Source organism: Trichosurus vulpecula, chromosome 4, assembly GCF_011100635.1.
Source record: "Trichosurus vulpecula isolate mTriVul1 chromosome 4, mTriVul1.pri, whole genome shotgun sequence".
Classification (NCBI taxonomy): domain Eukaryota; kingdom Metazoa; phylum Chordata; class Mammalia; order Diprotodontia; family Phalangeridae; genus Trichosurus; species Trichosurus vulpecula.
The window spans coordinates 373,230,827-373,252,830 of record NC_050576.1 but is presented as its reverse complement, the minus strand read 5'-3'; the positions used below and the strand labels follow the sequence as shown (position 1 = coordinate 373,252,830).

The 22,004-nt window shown below is 38.9% G+C and overlaps 2 protein-coding genes across 6 annotated transcripts in view; one reads left to right on the top strand and one right to left on the bottom strand.

Moving 5' to 3' along the window:
- The window catches only part of GGACT (gamma-glutamylamine cyclotransferase), a 70,848-nt gene extending 64,970 nt beyond the window's left edge, over window positions 1-5,878 (top strand). For 2 of the 5 annotated variants that reach the window (XM_036753357.1, XM_036753358.1), the window contains exon 3: window positions 1,908-5,878. In XM_036753357.1, the coding sequence (XP_036609252.1) occupies window positions 1,908-2,392 (485 nt within the window). In that variant the 3' untranslated portion in view covers window positions 2,393-5,878. The remainder of the gene's footprint in view (window positions 1-1,907) is intronic. The other 3 variants (XM_036753360.1, XM_036753361.1, XM_036753359.1) reach the window with 2 other exon arrangements.
- Window positions 4,256-22,004, bottom strand: part of PCCA (propionyl-CoA carboxylase subunit alpha) — a 515,891-nt gene continuing 498,142 nt past the window's right edge. The window contains exons 22-24 of the mRNA XM_036753355.1: window positions 19,847-19,987; window positions 7,904-7,981; window positions 4,256-4,592 (exon numbers count right to left, since the gene is read on the bottom strand). Of these exons, the coding sequence (XP_036609250.1) occupies window positions 4,524-4,592; window positions 7,904-7,981; window positions 19,847-19,987 (288 nt within the window). The 3' untranslated portion in view covers window positions 4,256-4,523. The remainder of the gene's footprint in view (window positions 4,593-7,903; window positions 7,982-19,846; window positions 19,988-22,004) is intronic.

Below are 22,004 nucleotides of genomic sequence, written 5' to 3'. Positions count from 1 at the left end.
AAGAAGATTTTCAAATCTTAAGAAAGGAAGCACATGCAGAATTGTTGGTTAAATTTGTTTCTATAACCATATTGCTGTACTTAGAATTGTTGTCTATAAGACGGACTAGTTTCTCAGCTTTAGAAAAAAAAATTTTTCAGATTACTTTTTCCAGGACATATAGCTCTCAAATTAAAAAACCCAGCAGTTTCCCACAGAAACAGTGGTATCAAGATGGTTAGGTTTCTAGGCCAGTCCACAAATAACCCTAAACACACACACACACATATCGGCCCTGTATGTGACCTAACCTTTCATTGTTTCTCTGGGAAAGAGCATTCTGATCTCTAACTGGATATAAGAATATATTTATCCCAGTTTTAGGCTTGTGAGAAGTCCAACCACCACTACCAAGCCAGAGGATATCCCTTTAATCTCAGGGCTCAGAACAGGAGACTGCTCTGAATGTCAGCCGCCGCCACCACCCAGTCCTTTGTCTTATAGTTCCTGAAGGAGCCATGGCTATGGTTGCTTCCAGAAGGGTGGGGCTACCTGGGCTGGAGGGGGACAGGTCCTGTTACTCTGCATTGTGTTGGCATATTGCAGGACAATCATCATCTTGTATTCTTAAGTAAAGAACTACCTATGGTAGTTTAAACACTGCCAAACAAGTATTGATCACAATATGCTTATAGAGAAACAGCCCCATGGTGGAGAAGGAAACGTTCACACTTAGGAAGAGCTTTGAAAGTGCCCCTAACTAATGTGATTCAGAGAGTTGTGATATTTTGTGAAGCAGCTGAAATGAACAAAGAGGAATTGGTGTTAGTGCTCAGGGTAGGTGTTTGGACAAACCGGAAACCAGACAGCACTCTGCTACTTCCTAACAGGAGAGACCAAGTTAGGCACAGTTCCCTGGTCTACTAGGATTTAATAACTAATTTTTCAGAGGGAAAAATACTTATCTAGGAAAAGAAAATACAAATGAAGCATGAGCTGTTCCGTTTAGGAGACATTCCCTCTCCAGCCTCCATGCCTTTACATAGCTCCTCCTCCTAACTTCCCCCCTTGGAGTCATTAGCTTTTTTCAAAGCAATGCTTAGGTTGCCACTCCCAAAATTACTTCGTAAATACTTCATACATGTTGTTTCATTCCAGTCCAATATGAACTTCTTGAAAAGAGACTTTAATTTTTGTCTTTGAATCCCCGTCATAGTCTCTCATACACAGAACATACTTAATATCAATTGAATTGAATTTTTTTAGGAAAAAAATGGACAAGAATCAAGAGCTGAGGATCATTGGCAATAGAAGGAATTAATTGCTTTAGTATTTATAGAAGCAGCTGTTAGGCCAATTCCTTTTTCCCAGTTAGCTATAGAAATAACTGTCAAGAGAAACTAAAGAAATGACTGAAAACACGTAACATCTTGGTCCCTTATACTTTTCTGTCTAGAAGGACCTGGGCTTGAAATATATTGATGAAAACCATAAATGCTGGGTTAGGTTTCTGCCTACATGGAATAGTTCTGCAGGAAGTTTAACCTACCAAAATAAAAAATTAGGGAGTTAGAACAAGGTTCAAGAGTGAATCTCTCCTTACTACTTGTATTCAAATACGTAACGCATTCAGAGGATAATCTCTTCTCTTCTTGAAGAGCCCTAGGACTATAGACTATGCTATGTTATTCTACAGCCTATTTCTTGCTTTATCACTGACATAGTTATGAACTCCTTTTATCCAAGCAAAATATTTTCTCCCTTTTGCTATTTTTTGGTTCCTTTTAGACAACAGAAAGATGATTAATTGCCCTGCACCTCTACTACTGTCTTCCAACATATTTTAAAGATATCTTTACCTTCAAACTTTAATCCCATTGCCCCTTAGCACTCATGTAGTATTGATATACTTGGTTTCTGATTTTCAGCTTCTTTAACCAGAATGGCACGTGTGTTTGTATATGGGACTCTTAAAAAAGGCCAACCCAACCACAGCTTCATGACCAGTTGTACCAATGGGATCGCAGAATTCCAAGGTCGGGGTCGCACAGCAGATCTATATCCTTTGGTGATTGGAAGTAAACATAACATTCCCTATTTGCTGAATGTCCCAGGAAAAGGACACTACGTTACTGGAGAGATCTATTCTGTTGATGACCAGATGCTGCAATTCCTTGATGAATTTGAAGGCTGCCCAGACATGTATCAACGCACTCCAGTGAGGATTGAAATATTAGAGTGGGAAGGTAAAAGCAGTGCACCTGAGGAGAGGCCAGCTGTTAACAGCATTATGGAATGCTTTGTGTACAGCACAACTACCTACCCGCCAGAGTGGATAAATCTCCCTTACTATGACAATTATGATTCCTTTGGGAAACACGGACTTCGTTATAATCCACGAGAAAATAGATGAAAAATGGTAAAGAACACTCATGAGTAAGAAGATGAATAAAACACATGTTGATTATAAGGTGACCTCATCTTAATTTGCCATTATGATCAGATTTTTTTTGAAAAGCATAGCAGTACATTTAAAGAAGATCAAAACTGATTCGTAAAGTCAACATTATAGAAATCTACACTGGGTATAAGGCTTTATTGCAGCTTATCTTAGAGATGATTTTAACATATTGGCAACATTATTCTGATCACTCAGGGTTTGTTTTATTTGTACTCTTGCTGTCTGCTCCAACAGCATTACCGTTAAGGTGTTCAAAAAGAAAGGTTATGTCGTAAAATTTAGATTCACCCAATGGCATAGATACTGACATTTTATCTGCTCAATTCATTCTGTGCTATGATATAATTTTGTTGCCTTGTTTTTAATATTAAGATAACTTTGGGAATGGATCTTTTGAAATGTGCTATTTTGACCCACTGGACCATATCAATACTGCTGAATTGATTCTGGTCTATTGTACCTAGATGTTTTTATAAAAGCTGCTTTGGGGATGCCTGATCCACTGTAACAAATCCTCCAGAGGAATAGGCTGTACTGTGTCAGTAAGTAATTTGGTATATTAGCAGGTTCATTCTTGATCCATTTGCAGAAGCAGCAAAAGAAACATGCCTATAATAAAAAATGACCATTCAAAACTAAACCATTTAGGGAGCTTAAACATAGCATTAGTAATGTTTGTGTCCTGGATCTTTTTAAAAAAGATTTATCTTGCATAGGCTTTGTTACCCCTCCTTTGTAGTCTAGCAAAATAGCAAAACACCCACTTGCTTGTAGATAAAACCAAGCATCCTGGATTTAGTATCAAACTGAGGTTTAGGCCAATGCCCAGATCCACAGAACCAAGAAAATATCACTTACTCTTAAAGAGGAACAGTGCCTGGGGGTGGGGATATCACAGAAAAACCAACACATTGGCAATTTTTTCTTCAGACCTGACAGAAGACTTAAGCTTCTAAGTACAAACAACACTTAAAATAATTTTAGTAAGGCACGAAGTACCAATTACTATCCACCTCCATTTGATATTTCAAGTCAGTGTAGATTCAAATTAATATACACTTCTTTGCCTCTGCTTCCAAGCAAAGCACTAGATGTGTACTAAGAATTTAAAGAACCAAAGAAGAACGCAGCCACAACTGTGTTGGGCATTGATCCTTCTTAACCTCACTAGCTGCAAGTTTTACTTACTCTTAAACTTAATGGTAGAGGGTGCATACTAGCTGCCTCCCTGGACCAATGAAATGATCTTTATTTTTAGCTGTCAACTGAAAATGTGCTTCACAAAAATACAACAGCAAACATAGCTATCAGCTGATGAGCTAGCAAGATCACAACAAAGTACTATGTAACAGGGCATAGTATAAGAACTATTAAGCAGCTACTGCTCTTTTTACTAGCCTGAAAGAAGGGGTTCTATTTGCAGACCATTCCTGAGGAGCCCAGTACTGTAGATATGGCAGAGCAACATGTGAGAGGTTAAGATCTCCCTGAGGTGAAGCTCTAGTCTTAGATCTAGGTCTACACCACTAAACACTATGACATAAAGACAATACTGCATATAGGGAACAGTCTTCAGAAAGTTAAGACTGATAAAAAAAACTAGGCTGTTGGGTCCTGTAATTATGGAAAAGAGTCAAGAGCTTAGCTAATCAGGGTCTAAGATGACTAATGCTAATTTGAAATGATCAAAGACTGGCTGAAATTTACACACATTCTTCGAAGGGATCACAGAAAAGAGTCTGGTATTTAAAGTCTACTGGCACAGATTATCATCTTGTGTACATTGTCTTCATTCAAAAAAAGGGCAAACTAATATTTAGACAAATGTTCCGTTTTATTGATTTAATTTTGACACTAGGAAATCTCACAGCAGAAGTACAAATCATATGTACAAGTATTTATATCAATACAAATTTCCATTGGTGATTTTTTGGCAGAATGTTAGTTTTGACTATATATGGAATAAATATGACCATGTAAAATCTGCTGCACAGGAGTGTTCCCGTAAAATGCCGGAATAAATTTGGTATGAAAGAAGAATAATAAAAATAGCTAATTAAAATGGGTGATGATTAAGGATATTTCATTCCAGTTCTACAAGAAGATCTCCTTCTCCAACTGTGTCTCCAGCTTTGCAATGCACTGATTTCACCTTAAATTAAAAAAAAAGTAATCATTAAACAGTATTTATGAGGATGAAGGGAGAAGCAATATCCAGAAGTGCATTTGGAAAAGACAAGGAGGTCTCTGCAGGATCTGAGGCACAGGTACAATCTGCTTGGCTCCCTGAAGTCCTCAGATATAATGCTAAATGAGGCTGGGATTACCTTGAGGAGCGTATGTGCATGACTCATTCTCTCCTCTGCCCCAAGTCCCTTTAGAGTGTCCTTTTGTCCTTATTCGCCTGAAAAGGCCTCTCCATTCAAGGGGCAATCCTTTCGGGGAAATACTTTTACAACATATAACACCTTAGCTAGAAATGTAGCTGTTAAGATGGCCAGTAATTCTACCCCACCCCTCAAACTCTATACAGAAGTACTACTTTTTGATAGTTGGATTCCAAATGAGAACTGTGAACTAGGTGCTTTTCGAAAACATGAATCCCCTTAATTCTTAACTTCACTCTCCCCAAAACCCATAGTAAAATTTTCTGAATGCTGTAACGTATTTCATATACTCACTGAATCCCAGTGTAATTCAAAATGAGAAAACAAACTAATTTGGATTAATTAAAAGTAGAAAGCAAAGAACCTGTAGCCCTGAGACTTAATGTTGTAATTAGGCACTTGCCTTTGAATAGAAATTAAACAATCAGAAGTATTATACATTGTCCATTATGGGCTTCTGATGTACTGGATTCTTTTATGGACTTATTTCTCATGGTGATTGTTACTGTAGTAGGTTGGGTTTTTTTTATTCCACTGATTTTCTCTTCTCATAAAAAAGTGCTGCCTTCCAAAATGCCACGTTTCTGGAAGTTCTGATACTTTTAGGGAAGGGTTCATTTGACTTGGCACAAGCTCTAGCAATGATAAGCAAGGGAGAAATGGGTCAAAAATAGGCCATTTGGGCAACTGGTAAAAATACAAAATGCTCAAGGGGCCTAGTGTCCTGTGCTCTCCTAGGTCCACTTGAACTCAAATGGGAACAGGCCAAGAAGAACTGTTAGTCCTAACCTGAGGTTTTCCAAATGGAATGGGGCTACGTGATATATTGATGTGTGATATCAAACTATGCCACTTGGGCAGAAGTGACTCCTTTTTCAGGACGCTGATGCCTCCAATGTTTGTATGTGATATCTTTTTAACGATGCTGAAATTACTATGGTAGAGGAGGCACTTCTATTGTGAGTTTTTTTAATGAGGATACTTGGAATTGTCTGGGGAAAAAAAATCCTGTGATACAAGAAGTAATAAAAATCCATCTAGGCAACCTTCACTTTGACTTGACCTGCTTCTTTGTGCTCAGGTCTCTGACCATCAGAGTTCTGTCTGTCACACTGTGTTTCAGGAGCCTTTGAGAAAAAGAAAGCTCATGGTATAAATCAAATAGAGCCATTCAAAAGTGATGCAAACTCTGCTATGCAAGAGAATGTGAATAGGTCAGTGTGAGTCCTTCACCACCACTGGGAAAACAATGGGTGATGGGTCAGGGCATCATCTCTGGTCGTGTGAGATACAACATAATTGAAATATAAAACCACAAATTTAGGCTCAACTTTAAAAACAATCCAATTATGCTTACTTAGTTTTAGGCCATCTGCCAACTATTGATGGTGCCACAAAACAGGCATACTGAGGGCACTGGCTACATAAAAATCTTTCCATGGACAAGAAGGTGCTTATATAAGTTAATATACAAATTGTTATGATTATGAGAAATTGACAGATTTTTGCTGCTCACTTTTTAAAAACTGAAGACTTAGAAAGAACACACAAATCTTTTTTATGATTTGCTTAATATTGATTCCTACTAGGTTTAAATGTTATCTGCCCGGGGACTCCAATGCGGCTCCCTGTCTCTTGGTCCTTACCAAACCTTCTGAAGCCCCAAACAAACCTTTTCTTCTACCCTACCTACCATAAGCTGGGTATCACCATTGCTTTTAGAGTACCCCGTTGGCCAGATTTCTGGCATTCAATTTAGTTTACTTTCCATGTGCATATACCTACATACCCACAGACGTTTGACTTTTCTAAATTTTATTCAAGGTGACTGAATTTGTCACTTTTCAGGGGCTGCTTTGTCAAAGCCAATAGGATATGGGTATGTAGGTAGAAAGCCACAACTCTGTTAATACCAGTCTTAGGAACTTGAAGGGCCCTTAGAGGTTATCTGGTTCAAATGTCTTATTTTGTAAATAAGAACCACAAGATGTTAAATCACTTGTCCAGGGTCACACATGGCTGGGCCAGAATGATCATACTACTTAGATCTATGTTTTGAATATTTCTAAAACCAACACAAATGTACACTTTGAAAATATCATTTGGTTACAAATTATGTCACTTGAATCTTAGGAATAATAATTTGTTGCTCAAATTTTTTCTATAGATGTGAATGAAACTTAAAATTCTGCATCTTTACCTCAAAGATCTGTAATTTTGTTGGTGTGGTCACCCCCTCCCTGGCAGACTGTGCCTCTCTACAGTTTCGTAGATGGTCTTTGAGAATCCCTATGGCCAACAGTTTCATCTTCCTGTGGCCATAATATAGTTAACCTCTCCTAATACAGGAAGCTAGCCTGGCTAGCCTGGTTTCAGACTAGGACATGCTCAAATGCTTTACATTTTGGTAGGACCTGCTAGGGTTTGTTACCCACAAGCAAAGACTTCAGGAACACAGGGTATTCTCTGACACAGAAATGCCAAGTACCTCCGTTAAATTACTAAGTACTAATGTGTACCCAGGGACTTTAGCACTTTCACTACTTGATCTAAAATTGAATTGTTCTCTTTATGAAGAAATTATTGTGAGGAACCAATTTACATTAATTTTTGCAATCTGTAAAACCATTTCCTGCTGTGTCACCTAAGTCTCAGATAACTAACTGCCTCCAAGACAGATGTAAACATTAAAAATTAAAGACCCCTCGATTTGAAAGACATTAAAATTAAGAACCATTGTTCTTTTGCCACCTGAATATTCATATCTTCTTTTGGGGGGAAAAGGGTAGGGCAGGAATCGGTTTCACTTTTGGCCAAACTGAACTATCGTGCATCATCGTGCAGTGGAAAAAAGTTCAGTGAAAAGACTCAGTTTGGTGCCGAACCAGTCAACAGCTGTGCAACCTTACACAAGTCACTGTCCCTCAGTTTTTTCCATAAATAAAGAAAAGGAACTAGACAGACTTAATTTATAAGGCTCCTTTCTAGCTTTGTGATTCTAATTTGCAAACTCAGTTTTCCTTGGCTCCCTTGAGACCACAAGTTTTCATAAGGATCAATGGCTAGGTGATCTTACCTTGCCAGTTTTCCCTGCCCCCATACTGTTCTGCATTTTCATAGCTTCAATCACACAAATCTCTTGACCTTCAGACACCTAGGAAAATAAAAATAAAAATTTTAAACTCTTAATGTTTAAAAAGATTTTAATTCTGTAGTATCTTTTTTTCTTAGGGGCAGCTATGTGGTGCCGTGGATAGAATGTTAGACCTAGAGTCAGGAAGACCTGAGTTCAAATTCAACCTCAGACATTAGGCATGTGACCCTGGCCAAGTCACTTAACCTCTCTTTGCCTCAGTTTCCTCAACCATACAATGGATAATAACAGAACCTACTTTCCAGGGTTGTTGTGAGGGTCAAATGAGATCATTGTAAAGTGCTTAATACAGTTCCTGGCATGTAGTCAGCACTATATAAATTTTCTTAGCAGTAAAGTATCAACAAGTGTTTTGCCAAAGGGATTTTTACCCATGGCACATCAAGGGCCTTCAGTGGGGTACCTACAAGAATGAAGAAAAAGCCCATTTATTTTACAAATTAACCATCCTCCCACTGATGAGTCTGGTGGTAGAACCTCCACTACAGTATAGTCTAGAGGTTTGTTTTGTACCATGCTATTTCCTCATTCGAGGACCACAAATTTTGGGGCCTTAGGGAAAGACTGGGACTTTTTCTTTTTGGAGGGGGGAAGGCAGAGAAATTGGGGTTAAGTGACTTGCCCAAAGTCATACAGCTAGTAAGTTTGTCAAGTGTCTGAGGCTGGATTTGAACTCAGGTCCTCCTGGCTCCAGGGCCAGGGCTCTACTCACTGACTGCGCCACCTAGCTGCCCTGGGCTTTTGTTATAAGTCCTTGACTGGCATACTAGCTCTGTAACTTCAAGAGCAGCTAACCATACCTATTTAGAGGAAGCACCATCTCTATGTGAACATGGATCCTAGGCACTGGGTGATCACTACTTCATCCAGCCCATGGCTCTCCGAGCACAACGTTAAAAGTTTAATTTCTGTACTTGTTTGCATTCTGATGTGAAGCATGCTCAGGCTGAGTCAGGTGTAACCCGCTGATGTTGAACAGCTTCCACCTAGGAATCAACTGTCACTAAAAGCCCTTTGCTTCTTTGCCCCTTACCCACAAATAATGACTGGTCGGGTGGGATTTTTTTCCCTACCTTTGTTAAAGAAAAGGTCTTAGCTTCATAACTGAAGGTTCCAGCCCTTAGCTAAACTGGGGAAGGGGGGTAAGGGTGGAACTCTGGGGCTGTGTGTGCCAGGCTCTTTTATTCACCCCTCTGGTGTGGTTTGGTTTTGTCCAATGCTTGCAGGAGTGCCTGAAGAATATTCTTTCCTGAAATCCCCAGATGATCTACAGGGACTCAAAATCCCCGTCCCCACCCCCACCCTCATCCCCCCAACCCCCCCGCCCGTGGTACAAGCTGTCTTACTGGCAGCCATAAGTGCCTGGGAACCCTATGTATTCCTTTCCTCTGTTGTTCAGGTGGTGAGTTGTTTTTTTCTGGCACAAAAATATAGGAAGAGCCGGGATGCCAAAGCTTCAGTGCTGGCACTGAGGAGAGACACTGTGCTGGAGAGCTGGTCTTTGAAACATTCTGTGAGCTGCCCTTTTTGATTCATTTTCACCTGGCATCTGAATTCCATGGTGAGTGTCTCACCAACTTGGGAGGGTTTTCTTCATCATCCAGAGGGACAGAAGTGAAGGCAGCTCAGAGGAAACAGAATGATGCCAATTAGGGGTAACAAAATGGTGGATTCTTTGACGAATTACTATATAAGTCGGGATAAAGGATGGGAAGCAATGCCTGAACTTCATCTCCAAACATGACCCCCAAAAGCCTAGAACTCTGACCTACTAGACTGTATAAAGTCAAAAGAAAAATCTTCAATTTAAATCATACAGAAGTTAGAATAGTGGTAAAAGGAAAACTAGGAAACAAGACAATCATGACTGTGCCCCAGATGAATCACTCAACTTCAACTATGCGAAGAGAGATGGATTTATTCTGCCAAGTGCTTCACATACACAGGATCCTAGATTCAGAGCTGGAAAGGGCCACCTCATTTTACAGATGAGGAAACATGAAGAGACTGAAGGTAACAAAGGTACTGTCAGAGAACTCAGGTTCTCCCACTGCACCAGGCCTGAGTCTTGCAGGGGATGTGCACTTTATGTATATTCAGCTCTATGCGTATAGACGGAGCAGCGATTCTCTTGGGGTCACCGTTACAATGCCAACTTAGTCACTTCTCCTGCCACCTTTTCTAGCCTCCTTATACCAGGTCTGGCTCCCTTTCTTGAGCTGCTCTTCCTGTTTTATTCTCCCCTCCAAGTGGCTTTGTCTTCCTTCACATTGCTTTGAATCTGTTAGATACCAGAGAGTTTTGCTGCTTCATATGGATCTAATATTAAGCCACTTGTTAAAACTGTGAACATGAGGAGCAAAATCATTACCAGGGCCCCATAATATTTCACCTGGCTTAAGGAGAAAAGGGACAAAGAATCCCATAATAGTGATGCCTATATGAAAATACAAGAAAACATTAAAACTAGCATCCTTCGTTCTATATGAGTAGAAGGCAAACATGCAGATGGCAGTAATAATAGGCAGTTGCATGAGATGCCATGGCAGTAGGGGACAGAGAGCCATAGTTGATGAGGTTGAGTCTCTTAACACTGACCATTAATTTATGTATTTTCAATGGGACAAATGTCAAGAAACATGAAATTTAGAAAGCTACAGGATAGGATGCTTGATGGCTTATTAATTTTTAAAATAGCACTGACTTACCCAATAACAATCAGTGGTAGTAAGAAATTGACCAAATAAAAACATTTTTCTCTTGGGTCTTGTGACTGTGGGCAACATGGGCTTAGAATTATTTTAAAGCGAGCAACCCTGGGCATGGTGAATCGTAATTCTTCTGCCCAACCACTAGGGTACTTTCCTTTGTGCTATAAGACAATGAATTTGAGAATTAACATTTCATTGCTCTTCAATTCCTTGGGTTTCTTCCCTATTTCTTTGATTTTATACTTGTCTTCAACTTTTACCCTGTATAGATTATTTAGCCTGTAAATGAAAATCTTAGTCATTTATACCTCTAACATGATTTTAGACTGTTTTCAATCATATCACTGAAAACATTAAAAAATTGTCCTGACAGCTTACTGAAACAGTAAGACAATTTAAAATCATCAGAATCATTAAGTTGTATATGTTTCTACATAGAGCGCAGCGATAGCCATGATCTGATTTGATCCCATTTCAAATCACTTCATCCATCAAAAATCTGCATTAGGGAACCAAATGAACGCTGCATTAACTTAATACCACTGAACACTATCTAAATATACGTCTCTGCTAAAGCTAACAACAATAATTGGGTTTTCCTTGGATTGGCTCTGTAATGCTTTACTGTGGTATGCTGTACCACCAGTTACCACAGTTCTCAGACAAAACTGAAATGACTTAAGCTTGCTGTCATAACTTTCTGGCCCCAAAACTTGGTGGCTATACTAGTATCGTGTGGTTAATATTTGTACCTAAAAGCAAAAAACAAAACCAAAAAAACTCCAGATCTGTACCATATTACACCTTCCCCCACCCACCCTGGGGCCCTGACGGCTTCTTTTACGTGGCTGATGAAGAACTCTGGGTACGCAGTCTGGGGAACTTGCCCAGGAGTGGCCCTGAGATTTTCCTCATATCCTTAGCAAGGACAGAACACTAATTGTGCTCTCAGAGCTGGCTCTTTCAGATGCAGAAGTATAATAAGAGAGTTCCCATCACATCTGTGGGTGCTGGGCTGGGCCTGAAGGATCTTTGGGGGTAGGTGCACTTCTCTAACACTTTTGTGAAGCATCTGCTAAAGACTTACTGATTGTGACAGGACGTCTTCAGCGTTAGGCTTACAGAATAGTCACAAGCTCCACAAGTCTGTTTGATGAACCCAGTCAGCCTGATGTATTTCTCCACTCCCTGTCTAATTGGTGTAAAGTTTGTAGACTTGAATCCTGTATCTTTCATCCAGCTTATTGCATCCTCTCCTTTGACACAGGGTCAAGGTTCACATTCGCATCCGATTATCAAAGTGGCACTCATTTAGCAGCAGCCTGCCTTGCACCAAAATGAGTTAGCTTGAAGGAAAACTCGGCCCATTTACTCAGCAGATTTTAGCATTTTAAGGAGGCCTGAATGTCACACAGTATTGCTCCATTCTGAAGAGTTTCAGACATCTCCAGCTGATGATTAATTGTGAGTGATGGGAAATAAAATCCAGTAAAGCCAGCTGCTTGCCATGGTCGGCAAAATTACTATAATGGATATAGGCTGCCAATTTTCCAGTTTTACTGGCAAGTCTTCCAAGTGTAATTAAGGGAAGTTATAAATGATATGGAAATCTATCAAGTCCCATTTATTTTCAGAGGACTCTCTCCCCAGAGACTTTTATCTTCAAGCTTATAGTTTGCTTTGTTGTGCTAATGATTTAAACTACTTCTTATTTCTGATTAAAGTCCTCAGTATCCTTCATATGATGTTATAGTCACTTTGTTTTTTGCAAAGATTTAAAGAAACAGAAATGTACCCAGGCTGTTTGTGAACTTGGCTTATTCCTGCATTCACTCTGAAAATTCACAAGGGGATGGCCAGTTTGGTGGCAATGTGGCCTTGCTGACCATAAGGATCCTCATGAACTCACAGATAATGTCAGTATGAAGAGAAAGGAGAAGGAAAAAAAAGGATCTCAAGCAAGCAGAAAAGGAAGCTCCCCAAAAGTAAAGACTTTAGAGTCTGCTTTCAGGAGCAGATATTCATTCATCAGAAGGTGGTGTAGCTCACTAATGTTATTTGATTTGGAATAAAAGCATGAAAATGATGGCAAAGGCCTAAAATTGGAGATGTAAAGGATGACTGCACAGTATTCCATTTCTCAATTTCATCCTTCAGAGCCACAAAATGGGGGTGATACAGTTACTGGATGAGATTTACAGTAACAGCTGTGGTCTTCCCACACAAGGGAGGCCCTTCTAATGGGCTAAGGTCTGTTTTGAACAGACGGGGAGTAACAAAACAAGGTTTCCTATTAAGAGTGTGCAGTAATATTTTCTGATAAAGAAAAGGATTACGGGATTCGTATTTCCTTTAAGAAAGACACGACTCTTTTTGTTGTCTAAAACTAAAGTAGTTTTAGTAGGTGATTTGTTAAATGTGGGAGAGGGGACACAAATGACATCGAAATGTATAGTTTCTAGAGACTGAGCCTCTAGCAACTGTAAGGAATGCATAGGAAACTGTGCCAGTGGCATATGGCTTTCCACTGTGCTAAACATTCATACAAAAGACAGGTTCATCAGTCATTGGAGTATCTGGATAAAAAATTAGCTCCTGATGGATGGTATTTTGAGCTTACCTGCTGCTAGTACATTACCAGAGAAACACAGGTTTTGAAACCCACATGACATTAGAAACTGCAGACCATGAAATACAACACGTGCAGGCGCACATAATGTACGCCAGATTATACAAAATAATAAATAAGCTATTTAAACTCTCTGCCTAAAATTGGGCCCGCTGCAAGGAACCCTGGGTCACTTCTACGCAGGCCAATTAATGCACAGCATCTGCTGTATAGAAGCAGGGCATGAAGCACTTCCGAATGATTTCAGCAATTAAAAGAAAACTGTTTCCTGCCTGTTCAGACAGCAACTGTTTCAATGCAAGAGCGAGCACCAAATCACTGTGTGCAGCTGAAAAATTAAGCCCCCTTTTTGGGGCAGAGGGCTGAGTGGGATGGAGGTTTTTTTTTTAAATGGAAAAGGGAGCCTTCTTTTGTTGTCCTACATTCTGTGTTTTTCTGCCAAATTAGACAGAAGGCTCTGAGGGCTTACAGGGCCCTCTACAGTATCACCTTCTGGTGCACTGTGGCTCCCTAAAAAGATGGATCAATATCAACCCTGCTGATTCTTCTACAAAAGTGAAAATCCTTCAATTACATTTTTTAAGACTGTTCTATTTAGAACACAGGTGCTTGAATGCAATGCATTTTAAGGCCCTCAGATCTGAAGAAAGGCACAGTTAACAGCCACAAGGAAAAAGGCATCTCGGATTTGGTTAAAAGGAACTGCTAGGATCTGATTTTAAGAACTTCTTTCTGAGCCTGGAAGATAGGCTGGTAAATATCCCTTGATATTTCCCAAAGAAGAGACATGTATTCAGATCCCAGCATATTTAGGTATCTGGTGAGAGGGAGACAACAGGGAATTTTTGCTCTATTTAAGCAATGATGAAACCATCACCAAAATACAAAGGAAGAAAAAAGGAAACCTTAGGAAAATGATGCCAAATTTATTATTGTCTTGGTCTTACCAAATAATGGGCTTCTTCCATGGACTGACTCATTTGGAGGGCCATTCAAAAGGTTTGCCACTTGCTCCTATCATTTCTGTATCCCCTCTATAACCCACACAAACATAATTTCTCACACAGAGTAGGCTCAGTTAACACACAGGAAACCAAATGGCCTCTCTAAGCCTAGGTCCTTGTCTGTTCTTCTCTGTTTTCAATGAACTTGATTTGCTTGCAGGTTATAATGGCAACCTGATCAGGGTGCAGGGTGCCTCTGAAGAAAAAAAGTTACAAATCTAATGCTCTAGTACATTTGTTCTCAAACTTCCTTAAAATTAGAAAAACACCTAACTCCTCACTGCCTTCTTTCCAAGGTAGGCCTTTTGGAGCCAAAGTGTGTAAATGCAAAGAGAACTAGCTAAAAACTGAAGCTACTTGAAATGAATTTTCTGGTGTCACTCCACTTTTAGAAATCAGTCTGATTGCTGTACCTTTGTAGAAGTCCTTGCTGTGGAAAAGGCTTTTCAGTAGAATAATACTTTTTTGAGCATAAAGACAACAGAGGCTATTTTGTCTTAGTATGGCTGAAAGTGGCCATCTTCAAAACGGTCTGACTTTGAAACAAGGATAGCCTGCCTTAAGTAGATCTTATCTTTAAAAGCAAAAATAACAGAATGATTCTCTTACAAAACAGATTTCCTCCTGGTAAACAAAATTTGAATGCTTAATGGATTGCTCTGAGGTGCCCTTTCAACAGTAACATTCCTATACATTTTAAGAAGTCCAAATACTTAAATAAAGTAGTGCTGCAAACAGACAACAAAGAAATGCACACTCCTTTATGCATTCATGTGTATGTTTAGGTGTGTTTGAGGTTAGGGAATTTAAGTAAAGAACATGAATAAACATGAATAACGCCCATTGTAAAATAATTAAGTAGTGCAATCACTTTATAAATGGGAATCAAAGGCATCAGAGATTGAAAAACCTTTCAAGTGATCAAGCTGGTTCCTAGGCTGAGCCAGAAGAACTCCCCTCCCACCCCCCAAACAGGGGTATAGACAGTATCTAATGGTTATGTTCCACAAGTCCACTTGTCAGCAGTGTCAGATCTAACCCTGGGATACTCCAAATACCTCATAATCAAAGAGCTTTCAAATCTGGCACAGTACCGTCTCTTTCAAAAGCTGAAAAAACAAGTGCTCTCTTATTCATCCTTTCAAATTCAGCTATGAACCAAACAATTTTGAGAGAAAAGGGATGTATGAGTTCTATATTCTAAAATGGAGCACCTGTGTTTGCCAAATCGGTATAGGTCTCACTTATCTTAGAAATATTACTACCTTGGAAGGGGCAGAGATTAGTAGCAAACAGTCAAAGGCGGGGCACTCTGGCCAATAACTTGCCACCAGGGGCAGTTTGGTTACTTATGTCAAACACAATACTGCAAACCACCTAAGAAAACTGTGAGCAAAGCTATGACCTCCAGTAACCAATGCTGCCTGCCTTTCAATGACGGTTCCCTTACAATGGCGTTCTTCCACATCTCAGCCCGACAGCCACACTTTCTGGTAGGTGCTGCCAAGCCAGAATATGCACTGGGCAACAGGAAAACAAAATCTGTAACCAAAGTAGATGCCATGAAAAGCAACAGGTACCTTTTGCCAGCCTGTTATTTTACCTGAGTTTATAAAGTAATAAAGAACTCTATTTTCTTTAGAGGAAGAAGTTATCCCATGATTGTAAATTGAATACAGCCCTTTGCAGGCCTCTTTTTAAAGATGAGATGAATATTTTCAATGCAAATTTGAGACGATTACTGAATCTAAACACAACCAGGAAGGGCTTGAATTAAATACAATGTTAAAATTCCCCCTTGGGATTTTTTGAGTTTTTTTCCCTGACACCAGGAGACGCAAAGGGCTAACAAAACAAAAGGGTTCATGCTCACTTTCTATTACACTTCAAAGTCAAAACAAAAATTGTGCAGTAAGTGAATCAGTCCTGGGTCACGTGGCAATATGGGGAAGGAAAAACATTCTTCCAGGGTTTTAACTGAAGAAAAAAAATGTTTTTTGTTAAAAGATATGATAGAAAAATTATACCCATTAGAAAATGTTAATTATGGGCAAATGGTGGCTTTAATTAATTAGTTATCAGTGTTTTTAGGTTTAGCACAGTGTTAAATGTATAGAAACACATTAAAATCAGTCATTGAAAAGAAATGCTTCTATTTTATAGAAGGCAAATATTGCTTTCCCACTCCAGTCTGTATAATGATGGACTATTTAATATTCAATTTTCTTCTGAATTAAATTTCTAACTGTTTGAAAATATCTGCTCCAACCCCCACCCCCATCTAATAACTAGCCTCTGATTTACTAATACCTGTTTCCAGATGGTAAACAATTATACACAAAAGACAAAGTTAGTTTGTCAGCCACATGGAAAAGTGAAGGCCTTTAAAAGAAAGGAAATAACCATCATATTAAATGTTAAATGGAAAGAAATGTATTTTAGAGAACTTTAAGGAAGCCACACTGTGTGAAGCCTAGAACAAAATGTTCCTAATTATAGTAAAATTTCTCTTTTATGCTTACAGAAGGGGAACCTGCATTTCAAACAAGTCACAGGATTTTAAATACATGCTACAGAGTTCCAACTGTACTTGGTCATCTTGAAATAACTATAGAGATTCAAAACAAAATTCAGGTTTTTTTTTTTCTGTTGTTTTGGTGTTCTACTTTCTACTTTTACTAAGTGTTTCAGGATTTAATAAGTCAAGTGAAACTTTCTACTTGGATCTCTCTGATACCCTGCTCCTGCCCCACCCTCCTCCAACTTATATAAATGTCTTCACTCTTTCAACAGGCATTTCATGAAAACATTGGTTATTTGTGCTTACTTGGCTTGAAATATAAGGATTCTTTTAAGATTTTCTTAGGTCTAAGTACGAATAGAGCAGCTAAATGGATTTAAGGTTTTTAAAAATATTTTTTCAAAAGAAAAGCTGTGAAGACTCGATGGGTCCTTGATTTTCCATGGCTATCTCCTGAGCTGTCTGCTTTAGTGGGTCTTGGCACCTTGAGAGCCACTGTATTCTACATAGAAGAGCCCAAGTTTCTTTGCAAGTGGATGGTAGCAGAAAATTGGGTAAAACTCAGGTGGGAAACATTAGTTTCCTAGAGAGGCGAGGAAGTAAGCCTGGGGCTGTTGGTTAAATAAGGAGAAATTTCTTGTATTTTAGTTCTTTGGAGAATTAGATTCTAAATTCGCGAGCACTAAAGGATTAAAAAAAACCTTCCCTAACTCCTGTAGCAGTACAGGCTACTTTTCACAAATGGCAACCACTTAAGAGAGAACACAGCTTTATCCAAACACAATGGTACATACAAAGTGTGAAAAGCACTAGGGGAGGGACCACAGCTAGCTTTGGATACAGGAGAACCAAAGCAAACATATTCTTCACCTGGATGGTTTAAGAACCCTAACCCAAAGCATCTGAGAAGTGTGGTGGCTGTTCCAGGCAGCACAAGCCATGGCAAGGGTTTTGATCCCCTCTTGAAAAGTTCTTTCTGATAGAGCAGCACTTTTGTAAGCTGGTTCTCAGGCCTGTTCACATGGCTCATAAGGAAATCCTCCAAAGCAACTCTAATACTTGATAATTTCAGTAAAATAATATGTTTAACGGCTATATTAGTCTTGAAAACCTATGTTCAGGTGGGTTTCTCCTTTAAAAAATACTGACAATTATTCTTGAATAAAGTCGAATACCAATGTTATCTTGCTCCTTTTTTACCCCTAGTTACATTGTTTTCATATAGTAAGTTATTCTTGGATAAATATAAACTATATCATTGATTTCCATTTTTAGTCAGTGTAGAAATTAGACCTTGAGGAAATGGTGGTTTGAAAAAAAGTCTGCATTGATGAATGTATTCCAGTCCTCTTTGCTACGCCGTAAGCAGCTATAGTTAAGGAAGCTGTTCCTGCTGGATAGCCGCGACATGAAATTCGAATCATTCCAGCCCACCACTTATTTAGCTCACATAGCTAATGCTACCTCACTTCTTGCTGGTTTTGACACTGGTCCTGGAAAAGGAAGGATTTAAGTTGGATCCTTAAAGAATCTGTCTATTTTGTAATTAAAACTACACAGTTAGTAAGTACTGACAAGTTAAGATTGGAGGAACGCACATCATGTTGTTCAAATGTCTTGCCGTTCCATGCCTCCAGCAAAAAGCTGAACAAAAATATAAAAAAAAAATGCCTTGTATTCTACTTTACCAGGAAGTTTGTGGGTTTCCTCTGATTATGTTGGGGGGATTTCTGAATTCTATAACAAGGATCTAGCTTCTCATGATCCTATACCTTCAGGATCAAGAATACTGAGTAGGCTGTTAAAAAAAATCATCAGCCTTTACTCATCTTTTTTACTGCATGCTCCAAATCCCAATCACAAAATCTGAGTGCGTAATCTTTACCAGCAAGAGCAAAACAAAACTGAAAATTCATCATGACTTGGTCATGTTACTTTTTTTTCTTTACAGAAATGCTAGGAGTTTACATTCTAAGGTGAATTATTTATTAAATCATTTTTTCTGCCTCCTAGGCTAATTTCAGTTCTAACAGTTTCAGCTTCTATCCTAGCCTTCACTAGCTGCAAATACTTTTTTGTATACCATTTCTAAAAAATGTAGATTAGTCACTGCTGGTGCTGGCATTTGTTATTTCATTTATATTAATAATAAAACAGGGAAGAAATTTCAATTAGATCTTTAAAAGAAATTACATAAACTTCAGACTTAATTATAAAATAGAATCTTGTTTCTGTACTATCATAAAGCCTACCTGGATAGGGTGGTGGTGTTTTTTTTTTTCCCCTCTTACCCTTAAACCAACCAGAAAGCCTTTATAAGATTTCTGAATACATCCAAAAATTATTTCCTTTTTCTAATTAATTGACAGAAAGATTTCTGTAAAAGGGTGCTGGAGCACGCCACTATTGCTACTAACCTGACCATTCAATATCCTCCTACTGGAGGTGGAGGCGCAATCTTATCCTTAGGGATTAAGTGCTTACTAATTAAGCAGTAACAAACTGTTCTTTGTGCTTCGATATTACAAGTTGAACTTCAAGGTGAACTCAACATGGAACTTATCCTTAAGTCGTGGAAGATCCATTTTGGGGGGTCCTACTTTTCTTCTTCCCAATTAGCTCCTTATTCCCTATGCCAAGGGAAAGCTTCCCCTTGAAAGAATTCTTTCTCAGCAGTATTCCTTGTAGAAGACCAGAAGATCCTCCCTGTGAGGCTGTTCAAAGCCTTGAGTGCACTCATGATAGTAAATGGAAATATTTAAAAGTAAAATACTACTAAAAGCCAAATTTTCTCTTAACCACAACAGAATGAATTTGGCCTAATATCTGATCCATTCACAAATGGTTTCTTAGGCACTCAAAACTGTTTCTGAGTATAACTGATGTAAAGAAATAGTCAATGCATATGGTCTGAACTGTAATCTACTCAGGGATGCTGTGAAGGCAATTTGAGGAGAGGAGCTTACAATACAGCCCATATTTAAGAGTCATATCACTTACCATGTCTCCTGGCTTCACAGAGACTGCAACCACCACTCCAGGCATTGGCGATCTCAAAACACTGCTTGTGTCCTCTGCTATCTTCTCCAACATAAATTTGTTCAACTTTGCAGCCAGCTCAGTTAAGATATGTACCTTATACTTAAAGAAAAAAAAATTACAGAATTTTTTCATGAATTTTTATTGTCAAATCCAATTGTGTTTTTAGCTTTTAGAAGTCCAAATTATATACTAATAAAATATCTCAACTAGAAATTGCTTAGTACAATTTCATTATACATACTAAATATGAAATACTGTAATCGAGATACATTGTTAAAAAAAAACTATCTAAAAAATAGCTGGGAGGGGAGATGCCTATTCCAAAGTTAGACACAAAGAAGCAATTAGTAAAATACTACTGCATAATTAAGAAAAAGAAGCTTAGCCATACAAATTTAACAGGTCATAATTTCCCTTTCTACCTCCCCACTTAAACACTTATTCCTGATGAATAGAAACAATCCGAGGAGCTCGGTGTGGGCCTGGGGAGCCATGAGGACCCTGTACCAGTAGATGGCAGCAGATTTCTGTCTCAAACTTTCAGCCTCTCGCCTCCAGGAGGACAGAGCCCGTTGCTATTCATCAATCATTTAAACAAAAGACTTCAATAAGCATTCCAGGATGAATAGCATTTAAAATTCAAATTGATATTTTGATGAAACAAATATCAACACGTTCCACTAAAAATATTCTATTCACTATGGAAACCACTGGCTTTTTTTTTCCCCGGTGCAGTGGGGTCTTCTTTCTGGGCAGGGGGTGGGTTCCTGGTGAAGGAGAGTATTTAAAGGAGACTAACTTCTGCTTCCAAGAACAAGATGGGTCCTTCAGAAAGGGCCAGTGGCACCCTTGAGGCTGGGCAGGCTGGCCCCCCGGGAAGGGAGGCTCCCAGGGATGGGAGAGCTTGACTCTCCCCTATACCTATGGGAACTACACTTGATTCAAACCAAACGAGAACCCAAGTCAAATACATGAAGAAGTGTTAACTCTGTGAAGCTAAATCACCGCCTGGAGATTTTAGGACTCCCACCGAAATGTCTTGGTGAAGACTGGTCCCGCCTAGCAAAAAGCTGCTCTAACTCCTATGGGCATCAATCAGGATGTTAATTTATGTAGAGAGCTTACCTTCCATCCCTCCCCGTCCCCAAATAAGCTTAGTTATTTACCTCTCTGCATAGATAAAGACATTAAGGTATATTGTTTACTATGTTATGGGGTGGGGCAGAGCAGGCTCACCGGGAGCTCTGATAGGTAAGTTTGAAGTAGATTTGTGACAATGTGACAGGCTGAATAATAACATCTCTTGCATGTTTCTTTACTCTTGAGTGTGTGTTTTGCAATCAAGACATACAAGTGTCTGCCAGTTGCTGAAGGATATGATCCTTAAGTGAAATTACAGTGCAAATAAAAGCTTTTTGCTCCTATTAAAATTCATCTGAGTCATAAGTGGCAAAGAAAAAAAGCCAGGAGAGTGCCTTCTGCTGTCAGTCTAATAAACATTCTGGGGAGAGGGACTATCTATCAAAGATAAATTGTACTTAAAAGTCCTTCATTAAATCTATGGGGGAATGGGAGGGGGAAAATATAATTATACCAATTTTCACAGTTTCAGTATCTGTGGTTAGTGTCTACTTTGTACCAATAGTTTGAAAATTAAAACAAAAGAACCCACCAAAACACAATCAAATCTCTTTCTTGAAGACAACAAAAGTAAGTTAGCATTGCAGTAAAATGTTGCATCTGTATGATTTTAAAAGATTAGCTAATTTAGTTTTGAGGGCTGAGTGTATAGATAACTTTGTGTATAATTTTTTTCCTCAAACAGGCTACTTTAAAACTACAAGCTCCAAATTCAGAAAAAGTGACTTTTTAAACAAAAATCCAGGGTCATTCGATTTATTATTTTCCGTGGCTGTGGGGACACTTTAAAGTTAATACCCTAGCTGGAACACAAAGTATAGCATTAAGAGGAATAAAGTGCTCTAGGTTTCTACTGAGGCCCTCTTTCCCCCCTACAAATGATAATATCCTGACCAACAACTCCATCCTTCTACTATTTTTATAATTTTCCTATCTTTTAGATTCCTCTCTCTGTAGGATTCCAGCTTTGCTTGGA